This window comes from Harmonia axyridis, chromosome 1, assembly GCF_914767665.1.
Source record: "Harmonia axyridis chromosome 1, icHarAxyr1.1, whole genome shotgun sequence".
Lineage (NCBI taxonomy): Eukaryota > Metazoa > Arthropoda > Insecta > Coleoptera > Coccinellidae > Harmonia > Harmonia axyridis.
In genome coordinates, this window is record NC_059501.1 from 52,278,856 (window position 1) to 52,293,282 (window position 14,427).

The following is a 14,427-nucleotide window of genomic DNA, read 5'->3' on the forward strand; positions in this document are numbered from 1 at the left end:
ATTCAATAAATGTTTCCAGATTTCTCAGCATCACCGTTGCGAGGCGTATAAATACATGAAAACCTAGTTGTGATCTTTCGAATTATTTCGCCTGGTGCTCCAATATTTTTTTCGAAATTATTTTTGGGAGCCCCTGCGGTCCTTGCGCCGTGGCAAGTGCCACTTTTGCCACGCCCAAGATACGACCCTACCCATCATATAAATGCGAAATTCTATAAAAAAATGTGTGAATGCGAAGATTTTCGTGAAATTTTGTATTATATAGCTACGGGTATAATAAAAAGTAACTTAGTTCGGAAAATAATAGTCCCTTTCCTTTTATTTCCGGAGCTATTACCTTTTCGTTTCATGATATAATTTTCGATTGAGAATAAACATTGTGAGAAACAAAATAAGTAATAATAACTGAAATTATATAATTGATTACATTTCGACATTTTCAACTCATTTGCAAAACCTTCCCATAATAATATATTTTAAATTTGAAGAAGTAAAGCAACTCCAGCAAGAGTCCATTTCGAAGATTTCTCTTTCGTTTTTAAATTAAAAGTCCATACGAAAGTTTGGCCTCTCAGTCTTGTTTTGTACACTGGACAATCGTATATATTTCTCAAATCTTGTTTATCCTGTGTTATAGCTCTTATATAGATGACAGGCATTGTGGGAAACAATTCTTTCAGCTTGGCATCTACAATACTGTTTACAGCTGGTTCCCACCTGTAAACAGTCATTGAATGAAAATTTTTCATGATTAATCACCACATAGAGGATAGAATAGCTTCTCAAAATGAAGGTAAAAAGTGAAGATATTGAATTTGTTTCATTATTGAACTTAGATATTTAGAGATATAAATTCGGTCAAACTTCACGCATCATATTTCACGTAAATCTTAGGAATTATTTCAGATCTGTATTATCATCAATCAATCAATTATGATCAAGTATTATAATGATAGAACTGAAAAACATCATCTGCAATAAAGTTGTTTATTATGATAAAAAAGGAATAATGAGGGTAGGTAATTGTAGTTTATTATTCATATCAAATAAAAAAAAACGAAAAAATTAACCTGAATCAAAGTGGAAGACTTTGTATACTTATCAATAATTAGCTATAAGATACTATGGAAACGAATTACATCACATCATTCAAAATTATTATTCATGTCAAATTCCAGTAGAGTAGAAGCATCAAATATCAATATTTTGGGAAATATTGAATTCTCAATAATTTACGACATATAGTTCGAGTCTTATAATCCCTACAACATAATGGTATGAAAGTCCTATCCGATAATGTTCAAGACAACAACAAATTCCTTCAATACTGCAAATTTCCAAGTACCTAAGTCCTAAGATACCCAGAAGCACGAGTAAAGGATTGCTCGTGAAGCCGTTGTGAGAATAAATGAGGTAGAAATGTTTCCATTGGTAATTGTTAAATTATACCAATTTAATCTATTTATGTTTATCTGAGGATTTATATAGTTTGTTCCTGAATTAGAGGTACAAATGAATATCACAAATTCCTCGGATCATTTTTAGAAATAAAAAGTCCTTTTAACAGCAAAAATGATGAAAAACCCCAGTTAGCATAAAAACTAGGGCTTTATAAAGATTTGTATTTTGCTGAGGATTATGGAGAATTGTTTGGAATTTTTTCGCGAAATCGGTAGCAGACACGACAAAACTACAAGAAACTAAAAAGTGTAGCGTTGGACCAAATTTTGTTTTAACATTTTCCTAAACAATCAGTGGGTCTCCAAAAAACATGTTTTGGAGGAAAGAGAAGTCATTCCAGAAAAAAATATTACCCTGTAGATTTACATTCAAAATTAGCATATCACATGATGAAATCTTTAAATTAGAATATCTATGCCAAACCCACCCAATCTGTAACGAAAATCAATAAAGATTCGATAAACTGGTATAATCATCACAAAAAAGTAGCACCACAAGAACGCGCAGTATCTCGAAAGCGACTTTTTTTTCAAATTATCCAAGGAATCTCACATTTTCCTTTGTACCTCCAATTTAGGAATACCCGGTATTGTGAACAGAAAGAACGGAGTTAACTATTATTATTTCTGTAAGGTAATCATCTGCACCTCTTTTTTACTATTTTCTGTTTGATCTATGCATTTGATGCCTATTTTCGTGTCTATAACTGGGATGAATTATTCATCGATATCCTGCACACACTATTACATATCGTCGGCTAAGAGTGTAAATCTGCCAAGTCCATTTTGAACAATTTCACAGGAGACCAAAAAAACCGTACAATACAGTGTTATAATAATAATAATAAGAGAGTTAATTCATGAAAATACATGCAATAGAGTTTATTGAATGTATTTTCATGAATAAACTCTCTTATTATTAACCAAATTAACCAATTAACCAAAAATTTTTCTTGAGAATGGGATTGTCTCATCATGTTTGGATTTTCCATAGTAATGGAGGATATGTAAATTCATTATTTCATCATCATCGGTAAAAAAATAATACTTCAAAAAATCTGGATTCTGGTTAAAACGATTCAGAGCCCATTCACACAAACTTCTTCTTCTTGGAAAGTCTTCAGGTTTGACTTCGAAATTCTGAGCTTTCGTGATGCGCGTCTCATGCTTATTTTCGGATTTTCATCAACTAGATTCAAGATATTCTCTTCTTTTTGCATCTTTATCGAAGAATTTCTACCTGCATTTGGTCTCTTCACAGTAACTGACCCTATTTCCATTAGCCGTCGGTGGATACGCGAAAACATTTGGTGATGAGGGAGTTTGTGATATCTTTCAGCTTATAATCGTCGAGCCAAGTATGTATTTCCACGTGCCCCTCCGTAAATGAAATGCATTTGAACTCTTTGTTCAACGGTATAAATTTTCATTTTTCCGCAACGAGCAGAAACAATAATCAGAATCTTCGAGTGGATTAATGGAATCTGGCGAATTTTTAATTTTATCCATTAAGGGTGGACATATGCAACGTTTGGTTGTAGCGTTGAATTCCATAAGCAAACAGTTTTTCATTCTATTTTTACTCTTTATTGTTCACTTCGAATGAATTGTCGAATTTTTCCGAAAAAATTAGACTTGATGATAATTTCATTGAATAATTTGATGATAATTATTTGATAACGAATGAAAGTAATTATTTCGTTGATAAAGTGTTGCAATGTTCGATAATTACTTTGAAATCTATGCGCTACCAGACTTTCATTCGCTAATCACATTTTGTGATTTTTCTCGAAATACTTGCGTTTGATGAAAAAATTGCCCGAGACAAAAAAGTTTGACAATGGAATATTCTTTTTGAAAATATCAACATTTTTGGAAATTCAAATATGTTAGCAAAAAATCTGGGTCTCAAAGGTAATAGAGCATTCAGATAAGGGTCTCCGAAGGGCTTCCAGAATGAAAAAATATCAGTAGCAGATTAGAGATAACTGAAAACCCCCCTATACCAAAGTTCGTGAAGTTCGCACAGCTGAGGTCTGAGATATGGAAGAAAGAACTTCATTTCATGTGAAATTCCGGAGGCTATAATTTCGAAATGGCATGCCACTGGACAAAAATGAAAAATTCGGGTCGGCTAATTTCGTCTCTGCAGTCACTGTTTAAATTTTGTTGCCTTAATTCCGGGACACCCTGTATAGGCCATTCTTCAAAAAAGGTACATTATGTCAATAATTCAAAACAACTAATAGTTGACGAAAAAAAAACGCTCACCTATTTTTTTAATTTTTAACGGGTTGTTTCGATAATATAATGACAGAATTATACATAAACGATTTTTGTTCTCCTTTGAATTGAACCTTTCTACCAGATCTCATATGTATACCTTGAACATGTTTTTTTGATTCAATAATAATACAGAAATCAAATGTAACTATATATGGAATAATATACATGGAAATAATCTCACCTTGCACCCTCCATGTATAAACCGTGAACATATGCACCATCCCTTGGAGCAACTGTGAAATCTTCTTTCTGCTTTTTAGTCACATCTGTCAAAAGACACATTTTGTCCAGAGGCCATTCATTTCTCCTTGCAGTCTGTTGCATTATAGCGGTTAAAAATGATTGAGGATTAAAGAATCCACCTAACCAAACTGCAGGTGGTAAAAGGAAATCAGTTGCCCAATTTTCTAATTCCTTGATTCTAGCGCAAAGGTCTGCAGTCCAAGATCCCAGAAACAGAAGACTAGGATATGCCTTAACTGACCATATATCTGGAACTTGATCCATCGATAGTGATTGCTGCAATGTTTCCATATCCTGTGTAATTGTTAATTCTCCTTTCAGACCCAAATCCAACTCCCTTAGACTTCTTCTGATTTCGGAGCACAGAACGTTCATTCGTTCACATTCTTGGAGGGCAACAATTGCAAATGGCGTTTTATCTTCCAATTTGGAGAACATCTCTTGTATGGGAAAAGGCTCAGGGATTTTGTCAAGTATATCTTCTAATATTCCTTTAACCTGTAATTTGAAATCATAAATTTTTCAGGTGATCCACAATGCGAACAGAATTCCCACCTTCTCCTCTAGAGTTAAACCTGATCCTGAAGCGGTTCCAGAATCTCTCGGTTGTAGCTCAAAAATAATCTTGAACATTTCTTCAGATGATTGCGTCAAAAATCCAATTTCAGCATTAGGGTGTAAACCATATAAATATGGGCTTTCAGGAGGTAAACTATCGTCAATGTATTTATGGTATCCATCATAATCTGTGCTTGGTGGTGCTGGAAAACCTGGAGCTAACTCTAGCTCACCCTCTATCAGCTCCAGCTTTAAATATACTTCCAGATAAGTTCTGCATAACCGTCGATCCCAGTCATCAGTGATGTGTCCACCATACATTATTTCACCGAAAAGATATCTCAAGTCTTCATAAGGAATCTAAAATCGAAACATCAATTGAAATATTCAACAATTCATTAGTTACTTACTTTGCTATTACTCTCCAAATAATTGTAGAGGACGTTCACACTAATAGTAAGATCGCCAACATTAAACGGATAATTCTTGTTCCATCCTTGTGGTCCAAATTTTCTTCTTTCGGCTACAACAGCATGGAAATAACAGAGAGCAAATAGAAATGATTTAAATTCAGATTCTTTAGTGCACAGATCCAGCGTTTCTTGGCTGAAATTATCTAGAGCTTTGTGCAAATTCGCAAACATTCCAGTTGGGGGTTCGTTCGTGATTTTAATGCAAGTTTCTAGTATTCCTTGAGGAATAACACAGTTTTGAGGATCTGCTGAAGGTTCGGCAGTAAGAAATAATCTGAAGTCATCATGAGACTTTTCAGATATTTGTTCAATTTTTTTCTCTAGAGTTGACAACCATTTAGTGACAAGATGAATATTTTCTAAAATCACCCAATGACCATTTGAAGAGGCAGAATTCAATGAAGTCTCCGCAACGACTTCCTGCCCTTGGCCTAATGATACGCTATGAAAGTTCCCTTTACGATGTGTGAAGCCAATTTTTTTGCCAAGCAACTCAACATCTTTCAATGGATTAACTCCTGGTGAAAGAATGAAGAAAGTCGGTGTTGAACTACTAGTTTCTTGAAATGATTTCTCAAAATCTTCAATACGTGCAGTTACATATTTTACTCCCATATTATTCTCTACGAATACCTTCACAGCATATGTCATTCTATCTGGTCTAAGAGCTCGCATCATACAAAGCTGTAATATCTCTTTTTTATTTTTCCATTCCCCTGGATATTTCTCTCTTTCTGGATTTTCACTTTCTACAAATTTTTTCCATCTCTTAGCAGAACCTTCAAGATCCTTATCAAGATTTCTCAGTTCATCAAGTTGTGATAAAGCTTTGATGCCACCCCAGGATGTGTTGGTTAAAAATTCTACTGGAGAAACAACTCCTGGTATAATTGGAAACCTCAGTAAAAAATCTAAGATATCTGGATCGATTTCTTCAGAATTGAGAAGTATTTGAAATGCCATATGAGCTAAAAATGTAGATTTGTCCCTTTCAAAAAGTCCTCTGGATGTATACATATAAATATTGAATGTTATGCTATCAAGTAGGTTTTCAACTCTCTCTTTAATATTTTCTGATTTTTCAGCTCTCTTGATTGCATCTTTGAAAACCACGTTGAATGCTCTCAACGAAAATTGATACATGCAGTTGATTTTATTGAGGTCGTTAAGTACAAAGTATAATAATGCTGCTCTAATTGCACATGATCTATATTGTTCCCTAGCCTCATCAATCTTAGCTGAGGTCAATTTAGCTTCCTTTACTCTTGTTGCTATTTCATTGGCTGTTTTTTTTGTGGTTTCCAAATTTTCTACCAATTCGACATCCCCTAATATATTTCCTGTAGCGGTTGATAACTTGAAGAGTAGATTATCTTCGCATTTCTTCAGAGTTATTTTGAACAAATTCTGTTGCTTTGTCAAGGTTGATTTCAGCTCTTCTAATTCTGGTCGTTCCGCATTCACGACTGTTGCCAACAATTGTTCTTCCAAACCATCTCTTGTAACTGTAAAATTAATAAGTGTTGTTTGTGCTTGGATTTCAGGTTTATAATGGGGGTTTGCTAATTTTGTATGGAGAATAAGCCTAAATCTAGGGTCGAAATCCACTTCTTTATCTCCAATTTTAATAGCGGTTCCTTTCTTTATTAAAACTCTTCCAAGAATTGGTTCCAAAACAGAATCAATTGTTTCACCAATATTTTCTAACAAAACAATGGAACCCAGACTGATACAATTTTCTAGAATATCCAAATAGTTTTTCATGGAGAGCCTTATGATCTGCAAAGAGTCATACGTGTTTTTGACCCAACTAATTCCCTGCAATTGTGGATCGATCATAAGAGGCCATCTCGACGAGTTGAGCAAAATGCAAGCGTTTTCAGCCGACATTCTATCAGTGGGTAAGCCATCGTTATTCCATTGAGCTATTAGAGCATCGTCAGTTAACAGGGAAAGAGGATCAAGTTCATCAGATCTAGGAATTTGAACATCAAGATTGAGTAAAAATGGTACCCAGTGTTTATTCAACAGAATTTGACGGTAATTTCTGGTGAAACAGCCAACATAGGAAATGAATGATGAAATTAGCAGTACATCTCCAGGAAGTGTAGTAATTTGAGCGGCATAATCAGTCATGAGCTCTTTCCACCTTACTCTTTCTGACGCCAAGCCATTAACGAGTCGATTAGCAAGATCTATCATTAGAGTTGTTGCATCTGCTTCTGCTTGGCACTTCATTTTAGCTGTAATTGCCATATCGAATTCTGCTCTCAACAGCGATAGCTTTTCTTCTAATAAGCTCAGCTTCTCGTTGAGTGCTGCAAGCTTAGCACGCGCATCCTGAAGATCATTATTTGCTTTCATTAGGGCTTGCCTTTTCGGTTCAACTACAACATAAACTTCATGGTATTTTATAATATTTATCACCCACGAACAAAGCCCTGCGGCTGCTAAAGATTTTGAATAAATTTTCTGAGGTTCGAATTGAGGATCCTTCAAGTATTCATACACTGTTTTCACAACATCGGGATTTATATTGTCCTTATCATAATTAATGAGATCGTTCAAAAACTGATCAACCTTACCCATCATTATTTTACAAGCTTTCCAAGATCTATCTCTAGGAATTTTTCCTTTACTTGAAAATAGAACTAGCACTGCCGCACAAACATTAGCTACAGCATCTGGGGGTGTTGAAAAGGACTTCAATTCTGTCAAGTTGTTCTTATTCAGAGTGTTCAGAGCTTCTTTCGCAGCTAAAAGGGCCGGCTCAGCCTTAGCTAAATCCTCTGCACAAACTTGTTGTTTCTCTGACACATCTTCCTCAATTACTTTCACTTTCGCCTCTTCTTCAGTTGCCATAGCTTGTTCAGCAGCAACTTTCTCATTTTCTGCAGATAACACAGAAATCAGTTTGCTTGCCGATTCATTTTTGTCCTTCAACTCTACTTCCTGAGATGCTAGAATACGTTTTAAGCCATCAACTTCTTCAGATGTGGAATCTAGCTTGGTTAAACCCAAATTCAATTTCTCAATGGTTGTCGTTAAAGTGAGATTTTTTTCACTGATTAGTTTGGAGTAAAGGGCAATCTGTTCTAAAAATGACTTTGGGGTAGTATAGTTGTACCGTTTCTCATTAATCAGATATGCTTTTGACATTTCATTAACCTTGTTATGTGCATATGACATAAAAATCGCGACAGAATCAACCAAATCTATTGGCAAGTCTGGTACCTCTGATAAGAATCTTGAGGATACCGATAATAAAGCTTCTTCAGGCCATTCGTGAAACCAATCTATCGACACGCAGTTGACAATCGCTGGAAATTTTCTCGCTCGGACACGTAGAGTGGTGCCAACTGGAGAGAAACAAAGAACTGTTTTCAACAGACTCCTTACTCTGTTTATGAAAAATTTCCAGCAATTTTCTCTCGTATCCTCCAAACCCAGGTTTTTAACCTGTCCTTTCACACTAGATATAACATTTTCAACATCGTCATCAGGTAAAAGTTCAGATATTTCTCCAGAAGCTAACATGTCATTTATTAGTACCAGAAATTCTTCTGTAGCTACTTGAGCATCAGATATCAAGAAGACGACTCCTGCCCCCTTTATACCAGATTTCAGATATAAGGTAGCTAAATCTAAACGTAAATCAGTAATTGAATATGATTTACTGAGTTGGATTTGAAAAACGTCAAAGGAAGAAATAAAGGCTGCTAGTCTTGTCAAAGATTGTTTTCCGGATCCCCCAACTCCAACCAGAAGCGCATTTCCTCTAGGAGATTCAAGAATACGATTTATTCTGCAAATGTGATACATTGCGTCGTCGAAAAGAACCAAACTCATGGCGGCCACCAAATCATTATAGCCATTGAGAGCTTCTTGTAACAGATCGTTCAATTGTGAAAATTCATCTATAGCAAAATACTTTGGGTCACCCAAACCTTGTGCGAAATGACAAAATATGAGAGGATTCTCAAAAACGGTACTTTCATCTAAATCTTCCACATACAGTCGGACCGTTTCTCTGATCAACTTCTTATAATTATCTATATCAGTTTTGTCCACCATTTTGTCTTCATACACTCTATGTGTTTCATGCAACCATAACCTCACTAAATCTCTATAGGTTTTTACGGAATCTCCGGTTGAAAAAAGAATTCCTTGAAAAACATTTGACACATCTCGTAAAGTGAAAACATAATGGAATCTGATGACAGTAGGAAGAAAAGCTTGTGCAATCTTGGCATGTATTGCTAGAGCCATTTCAACGATATGTTTACATTTTTTCGAGACAGTTGTTGAGAATTTGAGAAGAGGATTTTTAAAATGTTCAGAGAGAATGCTTTTATAAATATGCATCGAACATTCTTCTGTTGGAAAACTGACAGCGAATACGCAAAAATGACGCTGCAATCTAGGATCAATGGTGAAACTGCCCGCATTTGGGTTCATACTTGATATAAACTGGACATTATGTATATCTTTTAAAGTCAACTTTTGTCTATCGTACCAATGCTGATAGTCCATATATTGTTTGATCAGTGTATGTGGTTGAACAGTGAAATATTTATCTACTTCAGGCATGTTCAAATCATCTATTAAGTAAATCATGCTCTTGCCACCAACTGGGCCAAATGACCTTCCAGCTTTTTTTTCCAGCGGTTTTTCCAAAATTCGTTGGAGAAGCTCTGATGTTGTATAGAAATTAAAGGGTATTCTTGTGACTTGATAATGGTCAGGAAGACTTTCCATTATATCGTTTAAAATAACGCTTTTTCCACTTCCAGCAGGACCTACTAACATAACAGGTACTTTTTTGTTTGTTAAAAGTTGAACAAAAAATCGAACTCTAGTTGTTTCATTCGTTTCTACCAGTGTTGACTGAAGTGGTATATCGGGATCAAATTGAAAATCAGGTACAAGATCGTTCCATGGTAGAAATTTTTTAGTTTCAGGGTCGATATAGAAAGAGAAAACATTGCCGTTAGTGGGAAATTTGATTGTTTTGAACTCGTTCAAAAACCATTTACTAAATTCGTTTCTCCAATCCACTAACTGATCTTGAAACAAGCAAGAGCCGAAAGCCCAAACAGTTGCGAAAACAAAATATATTTCGTACCATTCCTTAGGGCTGTCCGGAAAAATATTATGAGGAGTTAGAAAACAGTCAAGGAGGAAACAAAGCATTTGAAGATGGGCTATGTCTGAGATAGGAGTTATTTTCTTGAACTTCCCTCTGAGTATTTCTAGACAAGGGGGCACATATTTATCGAAAAGTATGGAGAGATTTGTTTTCTCACTGGGCGATGAACGCTGTTCTATCCAAGAAGCAATATACGGGTTCCATCCCAAATCAGCAGGATTTATATACAAGATTCCTGCTCTAGAAACTGTAGCTGGTGTAGCAGTTCGTAGGGTCGCTATTTCAAAAAGTAGTCTCATATGTCTGGTTAGGGCTATCCTCTCGTTGCTGGCTAGGGTAAGTACTTTGTTATCGTCCATTAGTGTATTAAGAGATTCAATCCACATTGGGTCAATATCTCCATCTAGGACAATCCACTTTGGCCCTTCTCCTGTTAAATTCGTCTGATCTCTCATGATAGTGGAGAAGAGGCCATCCTTCCATTCTCTTGTAGCAGGAACGATGACACCAAATAACTCGTCGTTTGTTACAGCTTTTGGATTAAGATCATTGTAAAAAGGTTTTCTCTTTTGAATTTGATATGTTCTGTATAATGTTCTCCACACCATACTTTTTCCGGTACCTGTGAACCCAACAATGAAAACTGAGTGCCTAACTGCTAGTAATTCATCTAGTTGAACAATCTTCAAAATGAAACCTTCTTCAGGTTGTAATAAACTATCAATTGCTGCAGATTTTATCGTTTTTTCGAACTCCATATTCCTTTTTCTCGGAACGTCTAATGCAGGAAAAAGATCACCAATGAGACCCATAAAAACTGGAACGTCTTCAGTAATTATTTTTGGGATGTTAAAGTCTCTCAGAGCTCTCATTAGAACTTGGTCTTCTGGGCGCAGTCTATCGCCTCTTTTCAATGTACCAGCCACCACCAAAACTGATTTTATGGCTCTCAAACCCCAATCATAATGGTATTGTTTGCTGAGTAGTTCCCTACAAAGTGTGTATAAAGTAATGAATTTGCGAGCGAGAAGTCTAGCCTCTTGAAAGCCTTCAGCTATCAACATAATCTCGCATATAAGTTCAAAATCTGGAACCACCATTGCACAAGGTCTGAACAGAGCTTTGAGATTTTCAGGAAGTTCAGTCCGACCAGCATAACCAGGATTCATGGTTATAAAAATTCCAATCTGTAAAAGAAGGGCATTGACTAAATCATCAAATGATTCAAAAAGAAGGGATATGGACCGTTTAGACCAACAGAATACTTCATCGTACATATAGCAAAAAGGATCCTTTACAATATTTGATGATGAACATCAGAACTTTTAAGACAGTATCATTTTATTTCAATGTGAAACAAAATAGAGGAACAACTTATCGCACAGCAGAGGGCGATCTTGTTCTTCAGCTAAAACTATTATTTCAGTCGATTATTGAACCAATGTTAAGGTATTATCGAGCTATCATAAACTGAATTCGTGATTCGACAATATGCCTCAGAGATGACGGAATGAAAACTGGACATTTTCACAATATTCAGCAATGGAAGGGAGGATAGTGAATAGCACTTACAGAAAATTGTACAAGATTCAAATGTAGACATGAAGTTTAGAACTAAAAATAAAGATTGAGCTGTTTCAGCCATTACTGATTAGTAGTCGATCATGATCATTAAAAAATTTTTTTATATTTTCTATGTTTTTACTACCAATTGTCCGCAAACTCATTTCGAGTTCATCTTCAGACACTGAAGAGCCTAGGTGTTCATAAGAAAGCTCTAAAGAAGTGATAAATCAGAAAAGCTATGCAATGTGGTACAGTTGGCGAACACATTTTTGATCTTTTAGCAAAATGAATAAGATTTCAAGTGTTGTTTGAACACTTAAAATATTCCGGAATAACACAGTTCATTTTGCTCATTTATAATTTCAGAACTTTTCTATTCACTAGTTTATAAATTTCGATTGATTCTAAATAATTAGGTTCTCTGCATTTCGATTGCACACGTTTAATTTTATATTGTTAATTATTGTAGGCAATGGGTGATCAGCCCTAGCATCTGGTTCGATGACTTTTATACAATTGAATTATTGCAGAGAAATAAAGTTTTACTGTGAAGTATACATATGTGCATTAACGAGTTTCCCAAGTTTTTTAAAATTATATTACTCCATTTACCAGACACAAATCCTTGAGCAGATATCCTTGAAAGGCTTAAAAAGCGAGTTCTTCACTTTCTCAACTTGAATGTTAGTTTCACCAACAATTTCCACATAATGTTGACTGCTTTTAAAGGTACTCTGCACAGTCCGCGAGAAGGAAGGCAAAAAACCTTCGTAGGCGCACAATTGACGGTATTGGTCGATGAGAATCGAAAGGAAACATTGTTTGATTCAGGGATAGCCTCAAAAGATGAATGCTTTGACCATAAAAGTATTTGAACTCTACCAGAAGGATGAAAAAAAATTGTGGCTAACAATGCATTTTCACCAAAAAACAGCGGAACTCAGTTGAGCTATACGTATACATATAAGATGTATACATATAGAATTTCCAACAAGTGGAGACAGAATCCAATTAATAACTGAAATAGTTGTTTAATGTTGGTATTATTGAATGTTCGATCATATTATCCATCTATTCCATTCATCGCGATTTTATGATTTTTATTAGGTATTAATAGTATTGGACAAGTGGAAATCTAAATTAATACATTTCTTGATGACGATATATTTTGATGCGTACCTATATAATTCAACTCTGTTGGCACATCCTCATAATCAGAAATCTTTTGATCTCTTTTGATTATGAAAATTGTGAATAGGTAGTAAAAATAACTTACTGTTGGAATCAACTGAATTTTTGTTCCCAAGAACTTGAACTTTTTTCTATTCTCTTTGATAGCATCTTGAATACTCTTGACTTGAACGGCAACGACAGACAGCACTTCGATGGAAATTCTGTTGAACTCATCAAAACAGCCCCAGCAACCAGTTTGAGCTAAACCTTTATAAATATTTCCTATAGACTTATAGTCCATCTGTTCAGAACAATTGAACACATAAACCATGACTCCTAGAGCTTTTCCAAGGTCTTTGGTAGTTTCTGTCTTACCAGTACCTGCAGGTCCTGCAGGTGCTCCTCCCATAATGAGATGGAGGCTTTGAGTAAGGGTGATATAACATCTATCAGTTAGAGGAGTGATAACCAAACGAGGAGTGTTTCCAAGGTATTCATATTGGTATCTAAAAACAAATTCACATGAACAATAAATTGAGGAAATAAAAATTCAAAAGATCAATTATCTTCAATTATTGTATAGAATCTCATAGAGACTTCTACTACAACAACCCAAGTTTGGCGGAATTAATTTTGAAAAGTAGGTGGCATTACAGGCGAAAGATTCTCGCGCAATTAGGTAGAAAATATAATATTACCGACCAAGTAGTGTAACTTTCGTATCATAATATCAGTACCTACATATGAAGTTCATAAAATTCCCGAATGAGAATATTAACTGATAATGTGTACAGATATACAGGGTGTCCCGGGATTAACTGTACAGGTTTCACGTGAGCGGGTCACTCGATTTTGTGGCTCCTTCAAGCAAAATTGAAAAGTCACCGATCAATATAATAGTACCCCTATATTTAATGGACTATTCAAATATGTTATTGGAGAAACTATCGAATCAAGGCTTCGAAAGTTCTACAGACAATTTCTCATCAATTGTTTCTTCATTTGAATCTACGATTCTCAAGGAAACGGAATTTTTTTTTTCTCATAATATATTTCGTAATATTTTTTCATATTTTCTGAATGCCCAATCGAATATATGAATATATCGGTAGTTTTAATTCCATTTCAAGCTATTCCATTTAAAATCAACCTTAGGAAATTCAGATTCAAATTTTGTATTTGGGAATATTTTTTTCTGATTTTTATTGTTGTTTCACTAATGAATTATTGCATATATTAGCAAATTCTTATGTCACGTTTTCAAGAAGTTTTTTTTTTATTCATCCATGACTCCAATGAGATGCATCAAAAAAATGAGATGCATTCGAAAATTTCAAAAATTCATAAAAAATGTATTAGATGTGGAATATTTGAGTGATACCGCGTATTGAAGTTGCTTTTCTTCAGAAAACTAAAGAATGATTTTAAATTCGTATCGTAATGTGATATTTTCATCCTGAACACTTTAAATGAGGAATAGTGAGTCCGGTTCTGGAAAATTGAAATAATTAATATTTCT

At 35.0% G+C, this 14,427-nt stretch overlaps 1 protein-coding gene and 1 long non-coding RNA gene across 2 annotated transcripts in view; one reads left to right on the forward strand and one right to left on the reverse strand.

Moving 5' to 3' along the window:
• Positions 1-399: 399 nt before the first annotated feature.
• LOC123679387 (dynein beta chain, ciliary-like) overlaps positions 400-14,427 on the reverse strand; it is a 52,091-nt gene continuing 38,063 nt past the window's right edge. The window contains exons 9-13 of the mRNA XM_045616943.1: positions 13,012-13,414; positions 4,958-11,356; positions 4,545-4,907; positions 3,928-4,487; positions 400-717 (exon numbers count right to left, since the gene is read on the reverse strand). Of these exons, the coding sequence (XP_045472899.1) occupies positions 477-717; positions 3,928-4,487; positions 4,545-4,907; positions 4,958-11,356; positions 13,012-13,414 (7,966 nt within the window). The 3' untranslated portion in view covers positions 400-476. The remainder of the gene's footprint in view (positions 718-3,927; positions 4,488-4,544; positions 4,908-4,957; positions 11,357-13,011; positions 13,415-14,427) is intronic.
• On the forward strand, positions 1,022-5,041 carry LOC123679419. Its single transcript, XR_006747412.1, has 3 exons — positions 1,022-1,413; positions 4,311-4,462; positions 4,516-5,041. It is a non-coding gene; the product is annotated as an uncharacterized LOC123679419 (long non-coding RNA).